Below are 27,331 nucleotides of genomic sequence, written 5' to 3' on the forward strand. Positions count from 1 at the left end.
ATGTCCATTTATATTGATTTCTTTCGAAAGAATACACACGAAGAACAATTTTGAAATGCCAATCAGCCTGCATGTCTTTGGACTGTAGGAGGAAACCAGAGTACCCAGAGGAAACCCTCGAAAAATGAGGAAAGCATGCAAATTCCACATACACAGGGCGAAGGTGGGATTTGAACCCCCAACCCTGGACGTGTGAGGCAAACATCAGAAAGCAATAGGTAACTTAAACTCAATCAAATGAAATGAACTAACCTGGTCCTTGGTCCCCTCCATTTCCCCTTGTTCAGATCACTCCCAAACACAGTCTCAGCTTCCACTATTATGCACATGACACTCAGATTTATTCCACTACTATGTTCACCACGGCTCTTTCTCCAACCTTATTAGCTGAACGTATTCATAATATAAAATAATGGATTCACTCCAACTTCTTTAAACTTGAAACCCTGACAAAACAGAAATTTTTAACTTGTCGCCCCTAAAACTAAAAATCCGTAAAAATCTCTAAATCGTAAGAATTTTCTGTTGATATTGACCGTGCCACTGGTAAACCTCCTACAGATGTTCGTAATCTAGGTATAATTTTTGACAACACACTTTCATTGGAACCCCATATCAGGTCACTCATAAACATTGCTTTTTATCAGCTCCGCAACATTGCCCAAAGTAGACCCTTACTTAGGTTTGAAACGTTGCTGGTGCATGGTGTCATGACCTCATGACCTTATGCTTAGATTACAGTCATTCTCACTTCTTTGGCATTTCTGATAAAACTCTAAACGGACTCAAAACGATTCAAAATTCAGCTGCTAGATCATACCAACTCATAGCAACTTTCAACAGACATTACATCTGTACTGCAACTGGCTATTCATTTCACAAATAATTAACTACAAACTCCTGCTTTTCACCTACAAAGCACTACAACCCTACACCCCTGCTCAGACTCTCAGGTCCACCAATTCTGGATTACTGGTGGTGCCTAAAACCAAGCTGCAGATCCTTAAAATAAACCTTTTCTCCCAATACTTTTCCCTTTCTTCGGCCTACTATTCTTCGTTTCCTTGTTTTCCCATTGATTCCTTTTTTAATTATTTATTTATTTATTTATTTATTTATGTTAAATATATGTACGGTATTATTGAGTGTTTGTGGAACACATTATAATAATAATAATTATTAACCAGAGTCAGAGCAGTTTATAGAAGAATGGAAGTAGAACATTAGAAATTAATCATTAACGCTGTACACAGCCCTGACTACCTGGGGTAAATCTATGCTACTGTTATGTAGTTTGAGTGCAATATTAAGCCAGCTGTGCATGGCAATTGACAGAGCATTGCACACAAAACACAATTTTACACTTTTGTTGCTGCCGCAATCAAAATGCCACTAGAGGTTAAAAAAAAAAAATTCTCCATCAACACTATCAAGTGAATAACAATGATTATCTTGTTACAGTGGCACCTGTCAAGCGGTAGGATGTATTAGGCAGTAAGTGTACAGTCAGTTCTCAAAGTTAATGTGTTGAAAGCAGGAAAAATGGGCAAGTGTAAGTATCTGAACGACTTTGACAAGGGCCGAATTGTGATGGCTAGACGACTGAGTCAGAGCATCTACAAAATGGCAGGTCTTGTGGGGTGTTCCTGGTATGCAGTGGTTAGTACCTACCAAAAGTTTTCCAGGGAAGGACAACTGATGAACCGGTGACATTGGGAGCCCAAGGCTCACTGATGTGCATGGGGAATGAAGGCTAGCCTGTCTGGGGCTATTATAGTATGGACAAAATGGAATATTATAATTATATTCCTGGACAGTGTGAATAAATTAAACTGGTTGGATGTTATTTATCAATAAACCCACAGAAAACGTAGCTGGGACGTCGGGGAGATTCAGAACACAATAATAAATACGGTGGTTCACTAGAGGGTTCAAGAGCATATTACAGGGTTTTGTCCGTCCATCCATTTTCTGTACCGTTTGTCCTACACAGGTTTAGGGGACTCGGTGCACAAAGCGAGGGACACCCTGAGATGGGGTGCCAACCTATCTCAAGGAACAATCTCTCACATGCACACACATCCATTCACACACTATGGACAATTTAGAGATGGCAATCAGGCTACAACGCATGTCTTTGGACTGGGGGAGTAACTGGAGGAAACCCCCAAAGCACGGGGAGGACATGTAAACTCTGCACACACACGGCGGAAGCAGGATTCGGACCTCCAACCCCGGATGTGAGGCAATCGTGCTAACCACTAAGCCACAGTGCCCCCCCTTCAGGGTTTGTGATATACTAAGGCATGTAAAGAATAATGCCTTGTGGGGTGTGCTGTTATAGGAAAATAATCCATGACGCAGTGGTTGATGTTGATGTTCAACAACAGAATGTCCCAAATGCTTTGTACCTTTTATACCACAGCAAAAAAAAGCACAGTACATTTTAATTTAATCAGTTTATAGTTACCTTTAATGTTGTGGAACGTCTGCCAAACAAGATTGCTGTTATCACATAAGCAGCTCTGAATGCTCTTTCTCTCACCAGCCTCTCTTTATATCTCTCTTGAGAAGTGAATAAGACACAAAATGCAGCTTATCATGTTACAGAGCAACAGCCTCTGTCCTCTGTCCTGAAGACTGTCCCATGGTGGAAAACTTACCGACTGTTATAAATCACTGACACTGGACACTCCTTTCATAAATGTTAAATGAAGTCTCAACAGACAACGTGAATATGTCAATGATTTGTTGTTTTAGTTTTTTAATCTGTTTATTATTCGTCTTAGAATACATAGAGTGTTCACCATACAAGTCCCTCTGAATTACCCGTTAATATAGAAATGATAATCTATTGCAGTAATATAAATGAAATGATTTGCCTTGCAGCTGGCACTAGTGTGAGAGGCAGTAGTTCTGACCAATCAGATTTGAGAATTCAACAGTGCTGTGGTATAATTTAGCTTAATTAGGTTACACCTCGTTCAGTGATTTAAATTAATGCAGTGTGAAAGAGATATTAGACACATTATAGCAGAAATTATGTATAGTAATATCTGTGAATGTTTTCAGTAATGCAGGGTACTGCGAATTTCTAGTCGTAGTAAGTTTCGGCAAATTGGAATTGCGTTACCGGAAGACGCTTCACCACTCATCCGAGAGCTTGAGGACCGATTTACAGCATTAATTAATAGAAACCCTTAAATAAGTGTGAAATGCCTTCAATATTTTTGTCTTCACTGTCTATTACAGGACATTAAATGATTTTATCCATCCCATATATCTGATGCTATATGTCACTTACAGTGGTGCTTGAAGGTTTGTGCACCCATCAGAATTTTCTATATTTCTGCATAAATATGACCCGAAACATCATCAGATTTTCACACAAGTCCTCAAAGTACATAAAGAGAACCCAATTAAACAAATGAGACAAAATATTATACTTGGTCATTTATTTATTGAGGAAAATGATCCAATATTACATATCTGTGAGGGGGAAAAGTATGTGAAGCTTTGTTTTCAGTATCTGGTGTGACCCCCTTGCGCAGCAATGACTGCAACTAAACGTTTCCGGTAACTGTGGATCAGTCCTGCACATCGGCTTGGAGGAATTTTAACCCGTTCCTCGGTACAGAACAGCATCAACTCTGGGATGTTGAGGTCCTCCCACAACATTTCTATTGGATTAAGGTCAAGACTTTGATTTGGCCATTCCAAAACATTAACTTTACGCTTCTTTAACCATTCTTTAACGGCTTGTGTGCTTAGAGTCGTTGTCTTGCTGCTTGACCCACTTTCTATTAAGCTTCAGTTCACGAAACAGATGTCCTGACATTTTCCTTTCGAATTCGCTCGTATAATTCAGAATTCATTGTTCCATCAATGATGGCAAGTCTTCCTGACCCAATTGCAGCAAAACAGGCAGATACTGATACTACCACCACCATGTTTCACAGATGGGATAGGGTTCTTATGCTGGAATGCAGGGTTTTCCTTTCTCCAAACAGAACACCTCATTTAAACCAAAAAGTTCCATTTTGTTCTCACCCATCCACAGAACATTTTTCCAATAGCCTTCTGGCTTGTCCATGTGATATTTAGCAAACTGCAGATGTGCAGTGATGTTCTTTTTTGGAGAGAAGTTCTCCTGATGGTGGACTCATGAACATTAACATTAGTCAATGTGAGGCTAATTTATTTGCTTTGTTTGCTTAGAAGTTACCCTGGGTTCCTTTGTGACCTCGCGGACTACTACACGTCTCACTCTTGGAATGATCTTTGTTGGTCGACCTCTACTGGGGAGGGTAACAGTGGTCTTGTATTTCCTCCATTTGTACACAATCTGTCTGGCTGTGGACTAGTGGAGGCCAAACTCTTTAGAGATGGTTTTGTAAACTCAGAACTCTCCTTTGTTCATACCATGATACACTTCCACAAACATGTGTTATGAAGATTAGACTTTGATCAATCCCTGTTCTTTAAATAAAACAGGGTACTCACTCACACCTGATCGTCATCCCATTGATTGAAAACACCTGACTCTAATTTCACCTTCAAATTTACTGCTAACCCTAGAGGTTCCCATACTTTTGCCACTCACAGTTATGTAATATTGGGATCCTTTTCCTTAATAAATTAATGACCAAGCATATTATTTTGTCTAATTTGTTTAATCAGGTTCTCTTTGTCTACTTTTAGGAAAATCCGATGATGTTTTAGTTCATATTTCTGCAAAAATACAGAAAATTCTAAAGGGTTCACAAACTTTTGAGCAATACTGTTGGCAGCTGTAAAATCAGGTTTATGACAATGAAAACACTTTTTTTTCTTTTACAAACAGGCCTGGGGTGGCTTTAACTGCCCGAGATCCACAATCATATGGCCTTAATGCTAGTTCTGCAAAGACATTCCTGCTAACACTGAAGATGTTGAATTGGTTTGCTGATATTAGTCCTGCTAGTGCTAGCGGTGAGGTTCAGCCTTACACTACCCCTGCGCTACATAACAATGCATACATAACAACCTTGGGCAGCTTATTTTATAACTTTATAAATTAGCCTGTTCTGCAAGGTTATTTGCTACAGCTTGGAGATATGTGATCGATATTGCTCTTTTATTACATTATTATACTTTTGTGTCAATTTTACGGCAGTTGTTCTGTTGTCGAGGCATTTGAAGGCTACCTTTATTTTATTTTTTTTACTGCAGTTGTGGTTATTACTGCTTGCACATCAAGCAGGAATGTAGGCTCAGATAGATACAGGCTAACGGTGAATAAAATCATAGAATGAAATGCAGTTCCATTTTAAGTTAATGTTTCATAAGTTGCTTTTTAAGGTATATTTACTAGATTAAACTACATTTACTAGCTATTAAAACACATTCCTAATTTGTGAATAAACCATTCATTTGCTAATTCATTCGGGGTTGTGGTGGATGGGCTCTGGATGGAACTCTAGCCCATCAGACACAGGGATAGGGTTTTACTAAACCCCAGTTTCAAACCCAGGACCCTGGAGGCCCATGTACATGTAAAGTTACAGACTAAAGCTTTTTTCATGAACAGTGTAAGTTAGGGCCCTGGGGTGCGTGTGTATTTTTTTTAACAGTAGCACTGACTGGAGCAACTTATGCACTCATCCATCCATTTATCATTCGCTTATCTTACACAGGGTCACGGGGGAGTCTGGAGCCTATCCCATATAGGGATATCGGTGCACAAGGAGGGGCACCCTAGACGGGGTCCCAATGGTAATGGTAATATGGTCTGCACTTATATAGCACTTTTTTAACCTTAGCGGTTCCAAAGCGCTTTACACTGTGTCTCATTCACCCATTCACACTCACACACTCACACACCAATGGTAGCAGAGCTGCCATGCAAGGCTCTAACTTGCCATCGGAAGCAACTTGGGTGCCCAAGTCATGTGGGCGGGAATCGAACTGCCAACCCTACGATTACTGGACAACCCACTCTACCACCTGAGCCACAGCCGCCCCACACCTTCCACACCATGCCAACCCTGCACTCATATGAACATCAACAACAACAAGAAAAACCTTACTCAAGCAGTAAATATGACATTGCTTTTACCAGTCCTAGCTAGTATTGGCTAGATAGTCTAGCGTGATTTAAAGCTTATCAGTTCCAGTGAATGTCCCAAAAATAGCAAGTTGTTATTTGGAATATTGGAATATTGGCAATGAAATAATTTCGATTCACCATGTCAAAAATCTCCTCATATTCACTCACTAACATGGAAGGACTAATTGCCAAGTTGGCTCTGGCCAACTTGGCAATGTCTAAAATCCACCAGTTATACCTGATAAACTTCTTTCTTTCTATGCTATGCTGCGAATAGTGCTCCAACCAAAATCTGGTCAGTGGTGTTCCTGTGGAGGTTCCTTCCAATGATAGGAGTCGAGACAAATGTTCCATAGCAACAGATGGGCTACGATGAGCGACTGTGTACTTACTGTAGGAAGTGCACTTAACACTTTATAGGTCCACAGTTGTGATCATGTTCATAGTTAGCATGTTATCGTTTTGGTGGAATTGGGTTTGATATTGAAATCTGGCCGTACCACGCCTTATCTTTTGGTGAATCCACGTTGCTATTGGGTTTTAGAATGGAAATTTCTTTTCAGAGGGAAGATGCTAGCCAGAGTGTGAGCATTAAGAGTAGAATCAGTAGTCAGATCAGTAGTGCTTCCAACACTATCCTGGATGAGAAATTCCTGTTTCGTGGATGAGTTCCTGTTTTGCATTTCCAACAGACTCCATTTTGGTTTTCATGCTAGCCAATAGGTTAATTTTTGAGCTGCATTTACTCTCAATTAACAATTGCCAAAAGGTCTGACTCCATGGATGTATTAGTAATCCTTTAGAGTTTGGATGACATGATGATGATGAGACTTGTCGAGGTAAAAACCATGAAGAGCAAAAAAGATCTACTCATGGCCTATACCGTTGAAAGTGCACCTAGCAAGCGCCAGTCCCGTCCCTGAATTAAACATAATGGCATTTTCCAGCCAGACGCTTTTGTGAGGAGGCTATTAACATTGTTTTAACCTCATCAGTGATGGGGGGCATTTTATTGAGAGGAAGAAGAGAAACCCCAGCAGACATCATTATGGTAAAGACGATAGAGGGTAAGGGACCAGATCAAGGTCACCTCTCTCACTCTCTCTCCCGTTCTCTGTTCCTGTTTCACTTTTTCCCCAAACTGTGCCTCTTTGTGATGGAGCAAGTCTCCGCACAATAGTCCATGGTAAACCCTCAGCTCAGAGATTATATATAAGAGCATTAAAGGGCTTTTAGCTCCATTGAGAGCTTGTCTGCTTTTTTTTCATTTCAGACTGCACACTTAAACACTCATACAGTGTTTTGAAAAAAAAGCATTCAAACATCCTAATGCGATAACAGGCACACAGCACAGATATGGACATACACATCTGTGTGACGACATGCACCTTAAGGGAAACACGCACAGCTGTTTGCCTGAAGTGAGCCGTGGCATCAGATAGCAGATACCCTTCCCAAGTTTTCAACATCAAACAGATGAATGGGCCAAGGGAGATAAACCTCGAAGGCCAAAGAGGAGAGAATGTGATAGAGATAGTGAAAGACAGAGTGAGAGAGAACCCTATAGGAAGACAGAGACAGAGAGAAGGGCGAAAAAAAGAATGAGAGATACACGCTGGGGGTTTTATTTGCCGAAAGCTACAACATCATGTGTCATGTTCATCGATATGACAGGAAGCCTTTCTGTCTCTGTACAGAGACTGAGATTGCATCAGTGCAAGGAACAGAAATTTGCGAAACTTTGCCGTATACTGCAGAGTGCAAAAGTTTGCACCCCCACACTGTTTCTGCATGTCTTACAACTGGTCGAAAAACATTATTCACAATAAATTTAAAGTAAGCCAGTCAGGACAAACATCCATGACAAAAATTCCAAAATATACAGCACAAATGAACAGAAAAATATCTTGAAAAGGGATAAAAATTAGTTTTGTCATTCTCTCTGTCTCCAGACCTGACGTGAAGAAGGTAGCGTATGACATCATAACAGATACATTAAGAATGATGAGCAAAGATTGACCAAGCAATGTGAAAGAATTGATATTCGAACTGATATTTCAAGAACTGGGGAAGAATAATTATACTCAAATGATCCAATGGCTGCACAGAGTATACACAAAGAGGCCTAGAGGCAGTTATAAAGACAAAAGATCTGCATACATGTAATTAGGGAATATTTATATATCTATATCACATGCTGAAGTTGTGATGCAAACGCACTTTATACTTTTTTTGGTCTTCTTTATAGTCTTAAGGGCAAGGCTCTTTTTCTAATTCTAATTATAATTATAAGCTTGCTTGCATCTGGTTATATTAGTATTATATCCAGATAGAGTGGGGCACGGTGGCTTACAGTAGTTAGCACTTTTGCCTGGAACCTCCAGGGTTCGGGGTTCGATTCCCGCCTCCGCTCTGTGTGCGTGGAGTTTGCATATTCTCCCCGTGAATCTGGGTTTCCTCGGTGTGTTCTGGTTTCCTCCCCCGGTTCAAAGACATGCATTTTAGGCTGACTGGCATCTTTAAATTGTCCGTAGTGTGTGTACGGGTGTGTGATTGTGTGCGCGGTGGTGTCCAGGCTCCCCGCGACCCTGTGTAGGATAAGAGGTACAGAAAATGGATGGATGCGTGGACCCGGATATAGATCCACATAAAAATCCACTGATTCATCTTCAGTAAGTTGTTTATCCTGGTGAGGATGTTACACCAATCCATCACCCAGCACCACGCATACACATTCATTCACACAGCCAGTTCACCTACTGGCATGTTTTCGGTAGGTGGGTGGAAACTGGAGAACCCAGAAAAAACCCACACAGTCATGGGGAGAACAGGCACGGAAACATTTGACAACTAAAATCAAATCTACCTCCCAATGTACTACATCCCAACACACACTTTATTCTCACACCCAAACAGATCTACAGTATGGCTCACAGTAGCATTTGCTATGGCTGCGACCTGGATCCATTCTATATGGAACAGTTCCGCACTGCTGCAAGGAAACAAGCATCGACACAGGAAATTGCTTGTCAAGTGTTACGAGCTGATTTGCACTTTACATATGATAGCAATCTCATTTCAAACCAACTAACCATAGAGACATTTGATTACAAAATATAAATGTATATGGTTACAATATTATCATGCATGAAATAACAAGTATGTATTTGCTGATCTTAAAGAGGTTTTGATCTAAAGGCTTTTGCCTGAAACACGTTTCAAAGGCAAACATTCAAAGGAAAAAAAACCCCATCATAACTGTATTAGTAAGGTGTTGCACTAACATGAGCAACCATAACCAATGCACCTTGCCATAACTTCTACAGGTCTCTAGAACAGTACTGGAGCAATGAAAGATTTTCCTTCTGTTAGTGTTTTAGACGCTGTCTGACATATCGCTCCAAAATGTCTCTTACAGTAGGCGTTTAATTGGGTTGAGATCTGGTGAGTGTGAAGGCCATCGCATGTGATATACAGTTCTGTGCAAAAGTAGTTTTTAGTACAAACTTTATACATTTATAGATTTTTATTTTATAACTTCTACATTATTGAGCCAGTAAAAAAAAACAAAAAAAACCTTTTAGTTTTCCAGCACAAAGTTAAATGTTACAGAAAAATGTTTGTATGTCAGTGAAGAAAGCGGCGTATTACATAAGAGGCCAATTCTCAGACAAAAACAGACATTATTAAGGCTGCTCTGGTTTTGCTGCAAAAATAAGAAGCAAGTGCGACAATCAAAGTCTCCAGAAGAACTGTGGCTGGTTCTGAAAGACGCTCGGCTAATTTCCTTATACAGCCGCACAAAATGTACCTGAGACTACTAATACTAATACAAAGGATCATCACACCAAATATTGACTTTGTTTCATTTATTACTGTACTGTTTACTGCTCTTTATAGTACGTTTTTAAAAATATAGACACATTTAATTATTATTTATGAAGGCATCTTTGCTCTACTGCATTTCTTTGCAGACATTTGCACAGTACTGTACAGCATTTTCATTCTCATCAAACCATTCCGTGAACCATTGCGCCCTGTGGATGGACGCGGAGTCATCCTGGAAGAGACCACTCGAGGCGGTATTGCCAAGCCTCAACAAAATTTCCAGCCTGAATCCATTTCAAAAGCTACATGACAAGATCTGAGCCAGTCTGGGTATTGGAAAAGGGGGACAATTCTTTCTTCTTTTTCTCAGTCTTTGTGTGGGAATCAAGCTCTGTCTCTGTAGATCATAAACACTGTCTGTACTGACACGTTCCCTTTGTTTTCCATATCACATCTTCCTTAGCAGAAATTGAACAGGTTTATTCTGATACATTATTTTAAAACACTGTCTTGGCAGTCGTGGACTATTTTTCAATTGCACAAAAAACATGACCTACAGACTTTTTCTACCCACAACTAGCCCGATCTGGCATAAAAAGAAAGCCCAAAACACACGACCCTGGCAACCCAGCTCTAAGGGGACATGTGGAGCCAAGCCGTGAACATAAAATGCCCTTGTCACCCGTGTGTAAATAGAAAAGTTGCGCAAAAAAAAAAAGAGTACAAAATAAGCAGTTTTAATTCAAACTTGGGGATAAGTCATGAAGAGGTGCTTAATATATTATAGGTGGAAACTTCTTCAGTGCTACTGGAAAATCAGTCTGTGTGGCTCCTTAAAGAAACTGCTGAGAGATGCCAAGAGTCTGCAGAAATGTCAAGATTCATTTAAAGCATCCAGAATACAAGACAGTTATATAAGAAAGTTTGATAAGTTTAACTCTCTGCATAATTTCAAATTATATCTACGCTCATGCTCTCCGTTCGCCATGAAGTTTTTGGGTGGTTTGTTAACAGCACTCTATGTGGCCCCTATCACCGGTGCTTGCTGGGTTTGTAGTGATTTGCAGGGAGAGAAGCGCTTGCAGGTTGAGCATATGCTGGGAATTGGAGAGGAGTTTAACCCCTCGGGTGTGCCGACGTGCCAGTCAGACACAAAGAGAGAGAGAGTTAGAACGAGAGACGGAAGAACTCTAGAGAATAATGTCTATGATGGTAAACTGAATGACTGACAGAATTTCTTTCTTTTTGTCCATCTCCTAATGGTTGAGAATCACATAGATCAGATGTGCGCCAGCGCCATTTAAGTTTAGTTCGTCTAATTCTATCCCACCTGTGTTACCTCATCAGGTAATCAGCAGGCTATAATGGAGCTCAGTCAGGTGTCCCAGGAGTCCTACACTGTGTCCCAGTTCGCCTAATATCCATCCTAAATAGTATCCGAGATTAGAATTTAGTGTGTCCCGAATCGTACTATGTTGAAATGAGTATCCCAGAGCTACCCGGATGGTCTATTATTTACAGTATAGAAGATTTTCGAATTGTGGATATAATAAGCTAATATTGCCCACAACTCCTTGTATGAGGGAGGAGAAGTTTTGCGACAGTTTGCTTCACTGAGTTCAAGTTGCAACCATGGCGGACACGTGTAACGCATTTAAAGACGTGTAAACGAAATGTGGAAAAATAAATCAAGGGAATGGTAAATTCAATTATATAGTATAAAGTAGAGCTGCAACAACTAATCGATAAAATCGATAATAATCGATTATGAAAATCGTTGTCAATGAATCTCATTATTGGTTAGTTGGCACGAGGGGAAAATTTACTCATTACGTTATTTCTCTTCCGAAAACACGCTTCGGAGAGTAAATACTAAAGTTGTGTCCCAAATGAAGTACTGTACACTTACACTGTGCACTCTAGCATCTAGTGTGTGGATTTTAGAAAGGTAATATCATCTCAAATATATCACTAGAGGGTTTTTACTAACCGGACCTATAAGCCGCTTCTAGGCGACGGCGCATGACATCATACGCACGCTAGCATTAGCAGACACCCAGATTCATGGCCAATGACTTTCTTCAGTTTACTTTCTATCAGCGTTACCTTTTATTCCCAACATGACCTCAGTCACCATCAGACGGAGGCGAAATCGTCACCTGACTGAGGAAGAACGTCCTCTAAGGAAGGGAGCATTTTATATTAAACACCGCGGAGATCAAGCACTGCTGCACAAAGTTATGTTTATATCCAAAATACTACACTGTGTGTAAGGGGCAGGGGAAAATGGTGCGAGTTGCTTAAAAGGTTTAGTTTAATTTAATTTTATTGTCATTATATGCTGTGTTTGTGCGCTTGCAGTGTAAATTCTGTTGTTTATTATAACGGAAGTGACGTGTTAGTAACGAGGCCGCGCTGCTGATCACGTGCAGTGTAGCGCGAGTAAGATCTGTAATGTCTCATTATAACATTATAACAAGTAAAATAATATGTCGAAAGGCAGCGAGTAACAGAAACCACAAGGTGCAGTGAAAGGTAGCTTTTATTATTAATTTAGCACTGTAGTTTAATTCGGTGCTTTTTGTGCATCCATAAAAAATAACGCATAAATACTTATATACAATATAAACTAAAATAAAATGAATAAAATAAAATAAATAAATTATATATATATATATATATATATGTGTGTGTGTGTGTGCGTGTGTGTGTGTGTGTGTGTGTGTGTGTGTATCTAATTTATTTATTTATTTGATTCATTTATTTTAGTTTATGTTCTACAACACAACAGCATTTCAAAGTACCAGGGAAACCCAACAGTTTTTCCCTGACCATCTCAGTATTCAGACCTGATTTGAAGAATTTACAGTGTATCACATCTGACATCTGAGTTTGAGCAGATATAAACGGTAAGAAAAAAAAGCAAAGATTTGACAAGCAGTCTGGCAGAGGTAGAACAGTTATGTCAGGGAGGTGGTCTACAGGGGGTCTAAATACAACCGAGAGGATCAGAGAATACAAACAGATGCAAACTTCTGCTTTCCCAGCAAGCCTAGCAATACTTAGCTGTGATATATAGAGTATATATCCCTGGTGATATGAATTCAACGTCAAAACCTTGCCATCTCCCTGGGGAAGTCTCTGATCACACTACTTCGCAACACATGAAATCCTGGTCTAGTTGCTAATGTAGGATTCACTCAGGTACGTGTTCAGTCTTTAGCCCCTTTTTGAGACTGGACTACTGCGATTCTCTTCTGATAGGTCCTCCCAATGGCACCATCAGACCCCTACAACCTATCCAGAGTGTTTTGTTGTCTCCCATATCACCCCATCTCTGCATTTCTTCCACTGATGCTCACTTACCAACAAAGCCAAAACCAATCCAGCCTTAAGCTACCTGAAGGCACTGATCAAACCCTGCTCTGTGCTATGTTCTCTTTGAGCCACAAGCCTGACTTGACTTGACCCGACATCCTTCAAGACCATCTCTTAACTGGCAGTAAGGTGGTGTCTGAACTAAACCTGCACAATCCATACAGAATACAAAGCGCTCTCTATGAAAAATAGAGATAACTGTATATAGGCAGAATTATTTAAGATTTATAATAATAGCACTGTTGCATTCTTGATTCTAATCTTGAGTGGTAATAAAGGTGTCCTGAAAGCTCTGAGAGCAATTCCAGCTGCAAGGCAAATCACAGATTTATATCACACAGGGACATATATATATATGGCGGATGCACCATATATAAATACATGTTTAAAAACTGTCTAATTGGGGCAGTGGTGTCTCAGAGGTTAAAGGCTCTGGGTTACTGATCAGAAGGTCAGAAGTTCAAGCCCCAGCACTGCCAAGCTACCACTGTTGGGCCCTTGGGCAAGACCCTTAACCTCAATTGCTCAGTTGTATAAATGTAAGTCGCTCTCTATAAGGGCATCTCTCGTAAAGGTTGAGATGCTTATTAAGCAATTTTGGAAGGAGTCTCCAGTGTCAGCGCTTTACAATTTACCAATCAGATTTTAATTAAAGCTGTAATTTTACATTTTAAAACATGGGAAAGATTTCAGGAAAGACGACTATGCAGTTTTTCGGTAACATGACAAGCTTTTTTCCCCCCTTTTACATTCTTTTTTTTTTCTCTTTTCAACATAATTTTTAAGCAGCAGGTTATTTCACATTGAAGTACAGCACCATTATCAGTATCAGTACCCATGTAACCCTAGTCAGTCCCTTCAGGATTTTGCGATCGCAGAAATGAACGCAAAGTCAAGCAAACTCCGCAATATTCGGAGGAGCGTGCGATTTTTCAAACTTACCGCAGATTTTCTACAGATTTGGGACAAAGCGCGTCATGTCACGACGCACGTGAATCGAGGAGGGTTTGGGCTGAACATGAGTGCAGTTAAAAGGTCTCATTTACCAACAAACATCACTACGAAAGACAGTGCAAAACTATTTTGTGCAACTGCAATTTCGCCAATTTGAGTGGTTCCCGCAAAAAAAAAAAGCACAAAAGCTCAGAAAATTACATCGCAAATGTATTATTTTTTAAATTCCGCAGCAATATCAAGCATTTTTGACTGCAACAATCACAAAAAAACCTCCTGTATGGACTGCCTAGTGTGCAGCAGTATACTATGGATTTATCCAACTCTAAATCTCTCGATATTGCACACGGTGGCTTAGCAGTTAGCACGTCCGCCTCACACCCCCAGGGTCGGGGGTTCGATTCCCAACGTGGCCCTGTGTGTGTGGAGTTTGCATGTTCTCCCCGTGCTGCGGGGGTTTCCTCTGGATCCTCCGGTTTCCTCCCCCAGTCCAAAGACATGCATGGTAGGCTGATTGACATGTCCAAAGTGTCCGTAGTGTGTGAATGTGTGTTTGAGTGCCCTGTGATGTGTTTGTGGCCCCCGTGTCCAGGGTGTACCCCACTTTGTGCCCAATGTTCCCTGGGATAGGCTCCATGTTTCCCCGTGACCCTGAAAAGGATTAAGCGGTGTAGAAGATGGATGGATGGATAAATCTCTCGATCTCAGTATATAAAGAGCTCGAAGACAGTATGTGAAAGACTGCATACATAAAGAATAAAAAAAAGCTATTATTCTTCAACCTGCAACCCTGGAAAATTCCACATCTTTATATGGCTGTGCGTGTGGTGTGAACGTGTGTGTGTGAGAGAGAGAGCGCGAGAGAGTGCACTTGAAACACACAAGGAGAAAAGAAACACACCGAACAGCATAATTTGCTGTGAAACAGGTCAGCAGTTGACACGAATAAAATTCGTATCCACGCAGCTGTGAAATATGGGTCTTTTTCACGCGTCACAATTGATATTCCCCTTAAAAGGTTTTCAAGTTTTCCATAAACATTCCTTTCCACTAAGAGCTTCATTAGCTACAGTGGCACAACTGGAGCCTGACGCTGCATTTCTAGCACACGGCACCGTTTAGTCCTCATGAACTGTAAGAGCATTGAGCTCATCTGCATTATATATATATATATATATATATATGTATAACCTCTACAGAATAAACAGGCATGAAGGAATAGAGCGCCACAGCTTATGTTTTATTCATATGTGCGTATGAGTATTGGTGTATGCAGTAATTCATTGAAATACAAATATTATATGAGATAACTGTCTTTCTCTCTTTCTCTCTCTCTTTCTTTCTTCTATACACACACGAGCACACTCCCACCTACGCACTGCCATGATATGCCATGAAGGCTGCACAGCGTGTGTGTGCGTGTGTGTGCGTGTGCGCGTGTGTGTGTGTGTGCAGACAGTGCAGTGACATTTTTAAATGTATTGTTAAATAAACGGGCAGAGGACTGGGTGATGACAGCTCATCTGTCTGCCTGCTCTCAGGCCTTTAGCCAAGCACTCTTTGATTTCCTGTCCTAACCATGACAGATGGCTGCGTTGTAGGGGAGCCATCAGGGCCAGGATTTAGGGCCACTCGGTGCCCCGTGCATAGCTATATTAGTGCACCCTCAAAAGGGCGCCGCGTGCGTCTGTACTTTTACTGTCTGTACTTTTACTTTTATTGAGCACTCAGAACTTGCCATGTATTAATGTCAACAGCTGCCCTAAAAAAGAGTGCTCGGGGAATGTAATGTGCAGAATTCCAACATCTCTGTGCAAACTTCTGAAAAGGAGCACAACGGATCATATGTTTTTGTTTCTTTATGGGCATGGTACCATGTAATGGACTGGCATATTCCCACTTCCCAATGTTCCTGGGATAGACTCTGGATCCACCATGACTCTGACCATGATAAAGCTCGTAAAGCTCCATTCATTCATCTATTTTCTATACAGCTTATCCTACATAGAGTTGCAGGGGAGCCTGGAGCCTATCCCAGGCGGGGGGGACACCCTGCCAACCCATCACAGGGCACAATCGCGCACACATTCAGACACCTATTCACATACTATGGACAATTTGGAAATGCCAATCAGCCTATACTTCATGTCTTTGGACTGGGGGAGGAAACTGGAGTACCTGGAGGAAACCCCCAAGGCACAGGGAGAGGATGCAAACTCACAGGGCTGAGGCAGGATTCGAACCCCCAACCCCAGAGGGGCGAGGCAAATGTGCTAACCCCGCGTGCTGGATATCGGAGAACCGAGTATTAGCATATCTCATGCACATATCCACTCCTTTCTGTGTCTAGATCCTCTCTGGAGACACAATTTTCTTCAAAAAATATGAGACTTTTGAGGGACTTCTTGCAGTCAAAATTAAAAAAAAAAAAAAAAACACCCTCAGTCATTCTACAGCATATTTTATTATACAGATACATTCTACTATACTTTAGGGGGAAAAGGTTATTCCATCTAGGACTGCATTGCATTTCCATTTTAAAAAATATTGATCGCGAGCCAATATTCATAGCTGTTGGGAAAAAAATGAGGCAGAATGTGTGTGTGAGAGAGAGAGAGAGAGAGAGAGAGAGAGAGAGAGAGAGAGAAAGAGAGAGAGAAAGCCTGAAAATGAGAGTGAAGAGAGAGAGAGAATTTTTTTTTTATCCTTCCTGATCAAATTTCTCCAAACCTGCACAGGCACCTGTGTAAGTGTGTGCGTCACCTTTCAGGAAGGAGCAGATAAGTAATATATAAAGTAATGTGTGCCAGGCATGTGTATCTCTGTGCAATGTACAGTACAGTATAATTACATTCGGGTATAAGGATTGTTTTTAATGAATGAGGAATTATGAAGATAGGTTTTATTGTGGAAACTCTCTCTTGTCACTGGACTGCTTGTTACACACTGCAATATTGACAAAATTCCTCGTTATCAGGGATGTCATCACAGTCACGCTGCGTGATCACAGATGACAGCGTTGGCCTCAGAGGATGCTATAATTAAATCAAGTGGAAAAAGCACTAAGACTGCACCGATAGTGCTTTCGAAGTTCATCTACATGGCTGCAGAAATCAAGGTCTTGGTCTGTCTTACAGCGAGGAATGAAGGCCCATCTGCTGAGGGAACAAATATGGAAGCAAAAAATAGAGTTGAATTTTAAAAGCCACTGAATTCCTCATAATGAAATTTAAACACAACTGAATTCACAGCAGTTCAAAAACCCAGACATTTGGATGTATTTGCTTTGAATTAACGGAGTTGAAATTCAATGTAGCTTTATTTAAGTGTTCCAAGATTCACATCTTACAATTCGTGTTTTCAAAAAAACCAAACATCTACTACACATTCAAAAATCTCACAATGTAATCTCACAATGCTATGAATTCAGTGCTGCTTGAATTTCACTATTAAGAATTCACTGACTTTTAAAATGCAAATCTTTGTGCCCCTTTTCTGCTTCCATAAAATGGCTCTACTTACATGCTGTATAAACGAGCCAAAGAACAGTATTCATTTGTAGAATAAATGTATGCATGTACAAAAGAATTAATCTATAATTTTACATGGCCACATTGTGGGCGTGGGTCTCTCCTTCGGAGACCATGCAATAGGCACACGAGTACGAGATTACAGATCCAATGTATGAAAATGTCCAATGATTTAATGTAGTTCGATGAATTGATGCACTGATGCTGAAAAATAGATTTCTGTGAAGAGTAGTGGGTGGCCATGCCTCCTTCACTAAGACTGGCAGGCATATATGCTATACCTCATTCACTGAGACCGACAGACACACAAGCCACTCCTCCTTCACTGAGACTGACAGACACACAGGCCACTCCTCCTTCACTGAGACTGACAGACACACAGGCCACTCCTCTTTCTCTGAGACTGACAGACACACAGGCCACTCCTCCTTCACTGAGACTGACAGACACACAGGCCACTCCTCCTTCACTGAGACTGACAGACACACAGGCCACTCCTCCTTCTCTGAGACTGACAGACACACAGGCCACTCCTCCTTCACTGAGACTGACAGACACACAGGCCACTCCTCCTTCACTGAGACTGACAGACACACAGGCCACTCCTCCTTCACTGAGACTGACAGACACACAGGCCACTCCTCCTTCACTGAGACTGACAGACACACAGGCCACTCCTCCTTCACTGAGACCGACAGACACACAGGCCACTCCTCCTTCACTGAGACCGACAGACACACAGGCCACTCCTCCTTCACTGAGACCGACAGACACACAGGCCACTCCTCCTTCACTGAGACCGACAGACACACAGGCCACTCCTCCTTCATTGAGACCGACAGACACACAGGCCACTCCTCCTTCACTGAGCCCGACAGACACACAGGCCACTCCTCCTTCACTGAGCCCGACAGACACACAGGCCACTCCTCCTTCACTGAGACCGACAGACACACAGGCCACAACTCCTTTACTGAGCCTGACAAACACCGAGGCCACACCTCCTTTATTGGGATTGCCAGACATAAAGGCCACACCTCCTTTACTGAGCTTGACAAACACCGAGGCCACACCTCCTTTATTGGGATTGCCAGACATAAAGGCCACACCTCCTTCAATGAGACTGACAGAAACATAGGCCACACCTCCTTTATTAAGTCTGACAGCCTTAGAGGCCACACCTCCTTTATTGGGACTGACAGGCACAGAGAGAGGTGGAGAGACAACAGCTAAGTCGCTACAACCGAGTGGCACACAGACCACACCCCCTTCACTGCGTCTGACAAGCATAAAGGCCACACCTCTCTCACTGAGAGTGACAGGCACAGAGACCACGCTTCGTTCATAATTACAGACTATGACCGAATTTATGAACCTTACCAAATATATTACAGAATTATGAAATGATATAGTACTTCATTTGTGTATGCACATACACCATCATACATATTAGAACCGTATTATAACTGGGGATGTTTTGACTTTGGTTTGAGATTTTGCGAGCATTCTGACATTCAACATGAGCTCGTTCAATGCAGGTGCAAATTCTGCCCTCAATATTCTGCTCACCATTTCCATATCAATACCACAAGGTCAGCAGGTCTCTCAGAAGCATTCTCTCCCTTCACTATTGTGGTTTTGTCCCTCTGTGTATTAAGACACGGTCCAAAAATCAAACTGGATGTAGGGTATCTTCAGCTATCAGCACGTTTTTATTAATAATGCCACTCACTTTTTAATCTGGTGTAAAAAAAATTCCACCATATTGTTACACCATTACGGCTGAACAAAGGTATACAATAAAATTGCCAAATCCTTTATTCTTGGACAGAATCGGACAGAAGATATTGATTGATTTTCTATAACAGCAGCTCTTACAGTAGTTTACAGCGCAGGTTTATATTAATGGGCTCGTTCTAACATGTCATGATTTCTATAATAACGGCTAATTCACATGGATTTGTATTACAGGCCTCACATAAAAAGGATAAACCCTTGTGTAATTGTTGATATGGCGAAATATTCTGTGAGAAGATGTATATTTAGCTTTTACAGAAGGAGTCTCCAGTGTCAGTGCTTTGTAAAAGAAGTAAAGCTGTAGCATTAAGTTTTCTTATTAACTTCAAGAGACAGGAAGAAAGAGGCTTGTAAAGGAAAGACTGTTCATAGCTGTTATATGTGATAACTGGAACAAATTTGTTTTGTAGGCATTCCACAGCATCAAGTGTAACTATAAATGGATAAAAAAGATGCAAATGTGTCAGGTTTTTTTATATATATATATATATATATATATATATATATATATATATATATATATATATATATATATATATATATAAAATGTTTAAATTGCTGTGGTATAAGAGGAATAAAATACTTCAGGACATGCTGTTATTGGAAAATAATACATCTTCGGAGAGGTAACACTAACCCTACTTCATGCCGGGCCACCTGGCATCAGCCCATCGTTGATTATCTTCCTATAACAGCATACCCAATGTGATTTTAATCCTTACATAAAATCAACATCGTGCTATATTAACATCAGGAAAAACGTGCCTAAGTTTATCAATCTACAAACTGTATGACATCATGACTATAACAAGTAGCTATAACAGGTAGCTATAAAAAGTAGCGTTAAAATCTATTTTTGTATCAATTCATTTTTATTTTAACCTACATACTTACTGTACGTCTAAGTATTAAGAAAAAAAAAATCTCAGAGTTTGTATTTTTTTCACAATCTGGCTCCATTGTTGTTGCCTCAGCAAGGCTAAATATTATCATGCATATTGAACATCACAAAAAGTCTTTTATCCTATATATATATATATATATATATATATATATATATATATATATATATCACCCACCCAACCCTGTATCCCAAGTCTGAAAAGCTTGGTTTTTAAACCATGTAAAAAAAAAAAAAAAAATTAACAAAAAAAAAAAAAACCCTTGTGATTTCACTTATAGGTATATTTATATATTTAAAACACCTTTAGCTAAATCTTGTCTATTAGCTGTTTTTTTTTTTTGCTTGTTTTTTTTTTTTTTTTTTTTTTTTTACATAAGTACATATGCACAGCTAAAAAAAAAAAAAAAAAAAGGTGGTTTCAAATAAGTAACCTGATTGGATCAAAGTAAGCTGCAGTTGGGAAACCTTTAAAGTGTTGCTTAGCAACACTTCTGTTATCTAATGGAATTATATCTAGCGTAATGTTGTTGGGAAGCTGAAAGACACAGCCCTGCTCTCGGCTGATACTCTTTAAGTAACACTGCATCAATTTTCATTCCCATCAGAATCAATCATCTTGAGAGATGCTAAATAAAGTTGCATCAAATAAATTGATTGATACAAATATGTGACTAAATGGATGAAAAAAAAATATATATTAAAAAAATATCTATCTATATATATATTAAAAGCCCCTGGGGGTCACATTTCACATACTGGAACATCACTTAAGCGTGTATATTTCACAAAATTGATTTAAGGCTCTTTCATACTTTTTAGTGATCTGCAGATTTGAATGCTGCGTATTCTCCTGCGTATTACATACTCGAAATCAATGACTGTCAGCTAGAGAAAAAAAATCTTATCATCACAAACAATATAATTGAGTTATATTTATAGGCCAAGATCAGACACAAGTTTCAAAACGAGACAAGCTGTAATTACTTGTGAAAGACATCCTGAAACTCTGGGGGTTGATTCATGCCAGAAGGAGTTAAAGCCCTGGGCACTGTTTCAGTAACAACAGCTTTTTTCGCAGATTTTGTCCATTTGCTAGCTAGCCAACTTATTTCGGTGGAATTAGCGGCAACATGCAATAACACTGGGGTGATATGTATTTCATGTAAATATTTAGCATAGAAATGTTTGGTATTAGATGGAGACACTAAGGCTAATACTTGGTATGATATGAAAGGAATAAAACACAATGGACTATGATGCTATTGGAAAATGGTGAACAACAGAGTGTTGTGACACGTTACCTCCTCCTGGGATTAGTATTTAGTATTGTAGCGTGTATTATTAGATGTAGTCGCTTTAGCGAGTACCTTGTATGAAATGAAAGCAATAAAACACAATGGGGAATGCTTTTATTGGAAAATAGTCAACAACAGTGTTGAGACATGTTACAACCCCAAAGTTTTCCGATGTTCCAATGACATGGTTAGTGTTGGGCTTAGTACTTAGTATAGTAGTGTGTGGTATAAGATGTAGCCACTTCAGCTACTACCTTGTATGAAATGAATTAAATAAAACACATTAGGGAATACTGTTATTGGAAAATATAGTTATGTAATACATTACCACAGCAAAGTTTTTCAATATTCCAATAACATGGTTAGTATTGGGCTTAGTATTTAGTATAGTAATTCCGATAACATGGTTAGAACTGGGCTTTGTATTTAGTTGAATAATTCCAATAACATGGTTAATATTGGGCTTAGTATTTAGTATATTAATTCCAATAAAATGGTAGGTACTGGGCTTAGTATTTACTATAGTAATTCTAATAACATGGTTAGTATTGGGCTTTGTATTTAGTATAGTAATTCTAATAACATCGTTAATATTGGGCTTAGTATTTAGTATGGTAATTCTAATAACATGGTAAATATTGGGCTTAGTATTTAGTATAGTAATTCTAATAACATGGTTAATATTGGGCTTAGTATTTAGTATAGTAATTCTAATAACATGGTAAATATTGGGCTTAGTATTTAGTATAGTAATTCTAATAACATGGATAATATTGGGCTTAGTATTTAGTATAGTAATTCTAATAACATGGTAAATATTGGGCTTAGTATTTAGTATAGTAATTCTAATAACATGGTAAATATTGGGCTTAGTATTTAGTATAGTAATTCTAATAACATGGATAATATTGGGCTTAGTATTTAGTATAGTAATTCTAATAACATGGTTAATATTGGGCTTAGTATTTAGTACAGTAATTCTAATAACAAGGTTAATATTGGGCTTAGTATTTAGTATAGTAATTCTAATAACATGGTTAATACTGGGCTTAGTATTTAGTATAGTAATTCTATAAATTTAGTAATTTAGTATAGTAAATTAAATTTAGTATAAACTAAATTTAAAAACGAAATTTAGTATAGTAGTGTGCAGTTTTAGACGTAGACACTTTGGCCACTACCTTGTATGATACGTAAAGAATAAAACACAGAAAACATAGAAATAGAGCTCTGTGAAACATTACCACTCCAAACTTGTCTGAAGATTTCCAACTGCAGCATGTCCTGAAGTGTTTTTTTAATTCCACAGCAATTTGTCAGTGATTTTTTAAAAATTTGCTAGCGAACAACAGGTTGTACAAGCTACCTCCAATCATTAAGATTTTCCTATATCAGAAAACCTAAAATTACAGCTTAAGCGTTGACTGTGACAAAGCACTGATACTAGAGACTCCTTCCACAAATGTTCAACATCCACAATACAAGTCCCTGTGTAAGCTGTTACTATAGACCTACAAATCTTTCAGATTTGCAAAATTACTTTCCAAGCTGTGAAGTTACAGAAATTGAATCAACACCTGACCAATCAGAATCAAGACCTCAACAGTTCTGTGGTATAAACAGAAGTAAAACAGATAGGGACATTGACAGTGAGGTCTGTCATTCTAAAGACCAATGAATGTTTAAAGTGCACCTATTATGGTTTTTCAAATATTACCTTTCATGTAGTGTGTTATAGAGCTGTTTGTGAATGTAAAAACGTCTGCAAAGTTTCAGAAATCAAAACAAACGGAGTTATTGACTCCCAAAAGAAGGAACCGATTCTGAACAGCTGAAACGACTCGTTGGTGATTCCAGCCTTACTTCCTGTACTAACCTACGTAGGTTCGTAACAAAAAAGCCCCGCCTCTGGACTTCATCGGCAGCTCAATGACAGAGGTAGACCAATCACAACAGACTGGGACATCTGAGAAATCAGAGCAGAGTATGCTCTCTGAAAGGAGGAGTTTAGAATGAATCCTTTTCATCGGATCATTTAACGAGTCGATTGTGGGGGGGGAGGTAATGCTGCAATTTAAATTATGAGCACATTAAAGTTTTTTTGACCTTGGATGCATGTAAATCTATATGAAAATCTATATATATATGTTAAATATATTCACAGAGGATTTTTTTTTTTTAAGTAATACGTTTGTTTAAGGAGCCTAGATATTAAAAGCATGTCAACTACAGCAAATTAATTAACAATTAATGACCCTGGTCAGCATATGGAAATTTCACCCATGATTAAATTTCCTTGGTGTGAAATTGTTGTCACATGAATTCGGATCTAAATGTTTCACTTAATAGTATGGGATTTCAGCAACACGTATGAAAAGTATGGTCTTATCAGATCTGCTGTTCGGATCAAATCTGACCTCTGCAGTGTGAATGTATCCTCGGTACAAATGATCAGAGGCACCAATAGAGAATCTCTCACTTCTTACTTCTCTCAGAGAAAAACCCTTCAGCATTTCTCCGCAAAATATGAATCCTTCATCTGATCTGGTCATTAAAGAGATAAATAAGTGGGGGAAATCCTCTGCGTTGTACTTACCCTCTTTAAGGAGGTGTGTGTAGATGAGCCCCAGCAGGAGCAGGCAGCAGAGAGAAGCGCCTCCACCGGTGCACAGCACCCGCAGCCCGGCCTGCATCCTCCTCCCACCCCGTTCCCGCTTAAACACTCTACCGATGAACGGGTTAGTGGAAAATCACACAGCACCGTCTCGCTGCCATGGAAGGGTCCATGTGAGAAGGGTCCGGAGAAGATCAAAAGCACAAAAGAATGTGAAAGGTGCGTCAGTCAACCCCAATGGGATCCTTGATTGTCATTAACAAAAAAGGCTTCAGTAGGCCCATAAACAAGTTACCAGGTCCTTGTTTGCCAGGTCAAGGTCTAAGGATATGAAACAACCACGCCTAGAAATGCACTCATGGGCTACTAAAATATATCCACACACAATACTGATGATCTCTGATTCCAACGGTCCAGATTGAGTCCTGAAGACAAGGTAAAATGTGTGAGGTGTTACTGCTGTGTCTCCAAAAAGCAACACTCTGACAGTGTTAATCCGATCATCGCATACCAGAAAGGTCTGGCCTGTTAGGGGAAAAGAGGGAGAGAGAGACAGAAAGGGATAGAAAGGGATAGAAGTCAGGATATTAACATAAGATCACCATTACAGTCCATCAGACATCTGTAGGACCTATTTGAATTCCATTAGAAAATAATTCAACGTATCTTGAAGCAGTCATAACCCATTGTTTCAGTGGTATACATATGACAGTGTAGACTATTACAAACCATGATGTATTTATTTTAAATCACTGACACAAGCTTGCTATTTTAATACAACATTTATAGAATATTATACAGTCCGTACAGGATTTCGTGGAGTTTTTTTGGGATTATTGCGACCAAAAATGCTTGATTTTGCTGTTTTGTTTTTTTTTTTCCCCCAGAAAGCTATTTCAATTGGTGAAATTGCAATTGCACAAAATTGTTCTGCACGGACTTTCGCAGTGATGTTTGTTGGCAAACCTGAATCGACGAGGGCTGATGACGTCACACGACTCGTCTCGGCCCAAATCTGGGGAAACTTTCCAAAATTGCAAGCTCTTCTGAATATTATGGCGTTTTCTTGGTTTTGCGTTAAGTTCTGCGATCGCCAAATCGCTAAATCCTGGAGGGACTGATTATAATTATAATTATTCTATTCTATTGCATTGTTATAGCTAAAATGAATGATGCTATATCATTAAAAAATCATGAAAAATAATCAATAAAAGTTAAAATCTCATTTCAAAAAATATATAGGAAAGTATGCTACATTTTAGCATCATGTTTTTTTATCATATGAATACACGAGCTTGTAGGTTATTATAGTATAGTAGGAATTATATTAACAAAAATGAAAGTTGCTACAAAACAGAATTATAAGTTTATATATATATATATATATATATATATATATATATATATATATATATATATATACACATATACATATATATAATTTATGCACACACATATATATAAAAAATATTTTATATATAATTTTATATATATATATATATATATATATATATATATATATATATATATATATATATATGATTAAAAATCATACAATCCAAGAATAATTAATAAGCCACGCTACGATGAAGATCTAATTGAAATACTGTTTGATGCACTTTGGATTAAAAACTTTTCTTAAAGGTTATAACGCGTAATTACGCACGCACATCCATAAAAAACCTTACGACTTTGTCCTAATCCGCATCCTTACGTACTAAGTATTGTGTAAACATAGTACGCAACTTTAGGTAAGAAGTCGCACCTGCTGCAGCTGTACCGAACAGTACCACACCGCATCATTTAATACTAAATCGTACTAAATAGAGCGTCCAAGTAGTACGCCACCTACAGTAAGCAACAGCATACTGAACAGTAACCTATCCAACCGCATACTACCATACTAAACAGTGTGTTATACTAGTACGGCAGCTCATACAGATTATTTACTACATCCTACTTAGTACGCAAGAGCAAACTACGAGCAGCTGCAGTGAGGAGAGCCTGGGCTGTTGTCTTCTCTGCGCGCGGCTTCAGGACAGTTTCAGCTCCACGTTCAGCGCCGTTTCCGACGCGTTGTTCCCGCAGACGCGCCGCTCAAACTTACCGCTGAGGAACGCAACAGGGACGCAGTGTTCAGCCGCAGGTTCCAGCTGAAGACAGAGCTGTGGATGGATGGGTTTGCGTCAGATGGGAACTTTGAAGGAATTAAAAGCAGATCTCTTACCGCTCGCGCTGAGTGGAGTTGCGCTGGAGCGCGGTCACGGAGTGGCGCCGGAAATGTGGAGGGTCTGAAGGAGCTGCGCTGAGACTCGCTCCTCCATCTGATCCTGATCCGAGTTAATGCGCTTCACAAATTCATTCTCTCTCTCTCTCTCTCTCTCTCTCTCTCTCTCTCTCCCCCTCTCTCTCTAACACACACACACTGACTCTCTCTCTCTCTCTCTCTCTCTCTCTCTCTCTCTCTCTCTCTCTCTCTCTAACACACACACTGACTCTCTCTCTCTCTCTCTCTCTCTCTCTCTCCCCCTCTCTCTCTAACACACACACACTGACTCTCTCTCTCTCTCTCTCTCTCTCTAACACACACACACACTGACTCTCTCTCTCTCTCTCTCTCTCTCTCTCTCTCTCTCTCTAACACACACACTGACTCTCTCTCTCTCTCTCTCTCTCTCTCTCTCTCTCTCTAACACACACACACACTGACTCTCTCTCTCTCTCATTCTCTCTCTCTCTCTCTCTCTCTCTCTCTCTCTCCCCCTCTCTCTAACACACACACACACTGACTCTCTCTCTCTCTCTCTCTCTCTCTCTCTCTCTCTCCCCCTCTCTCTAACACACACACACACTGACTCTCTCTCTCTCTCTCTCTCTCCCCCTCTCTCTCTCTAACACACACACACTGACTCTCTCTCTCTCTCTCTCTCTCTCTCTCTCTCT

The 27,331-nt window shown here is 39.7% G+C and overlaps 1 protein-coding gene across 4 annotated transcripts in view; it reads right to left on the reverse strand.

The window, feature by feature from the left end:
* The window catches only part of tafa5l (TAFA chemokine like family member 5, like), an 80,542-nt gene extending 53,683 nt beyond the window's left edge, over positions 1-26,859 (reverse strand). Inside the window, exons 1-3 of one of the 4 annotated variants that reach the window (XM_053680413.1) lie at positions 26,616-26,859; positions 26,496-26,553; positions 24,371-24,913 (exon numbers count right to left, since the gene is read on the reverse strand). In XM_053680413.1, the coding sequence (XP_053536388.1) occupies positions 24,371-24,467 (97 nt within the window). In that variant the 5' untranslated portion in view covers positions 24,468-24,913; positions 26,496-26,553; positions 26,616-26,859. The remainder of the gene's footprint in view (positions 1-24,370; positions 24,914-26,495; positions 26,554-26,615) is intronic. The other 3 variants (XR_001812558.3, XM_017466955.3, XM_053680412.1) reach the window with 3 other exon arrangements.
* Between the last annotated feature and the right edge of the window lie 472 nt (positions 26,860-27,331).

Source organism: Ictalurus punctatus, chromosome 5 (assembly GCF_001660625.3).
Source record: "Ictalurus punctatus breed USDA103 chromosome 5, Coco_2.0, whole genome shotgun sequence".
Classification (NCBI taxonomy): Eukaryota; Metazoa; Chordata; class Actinopteri; order Siluriformes; family Ictaluridae; genus Ictalurus; species Ictalurus punctatus.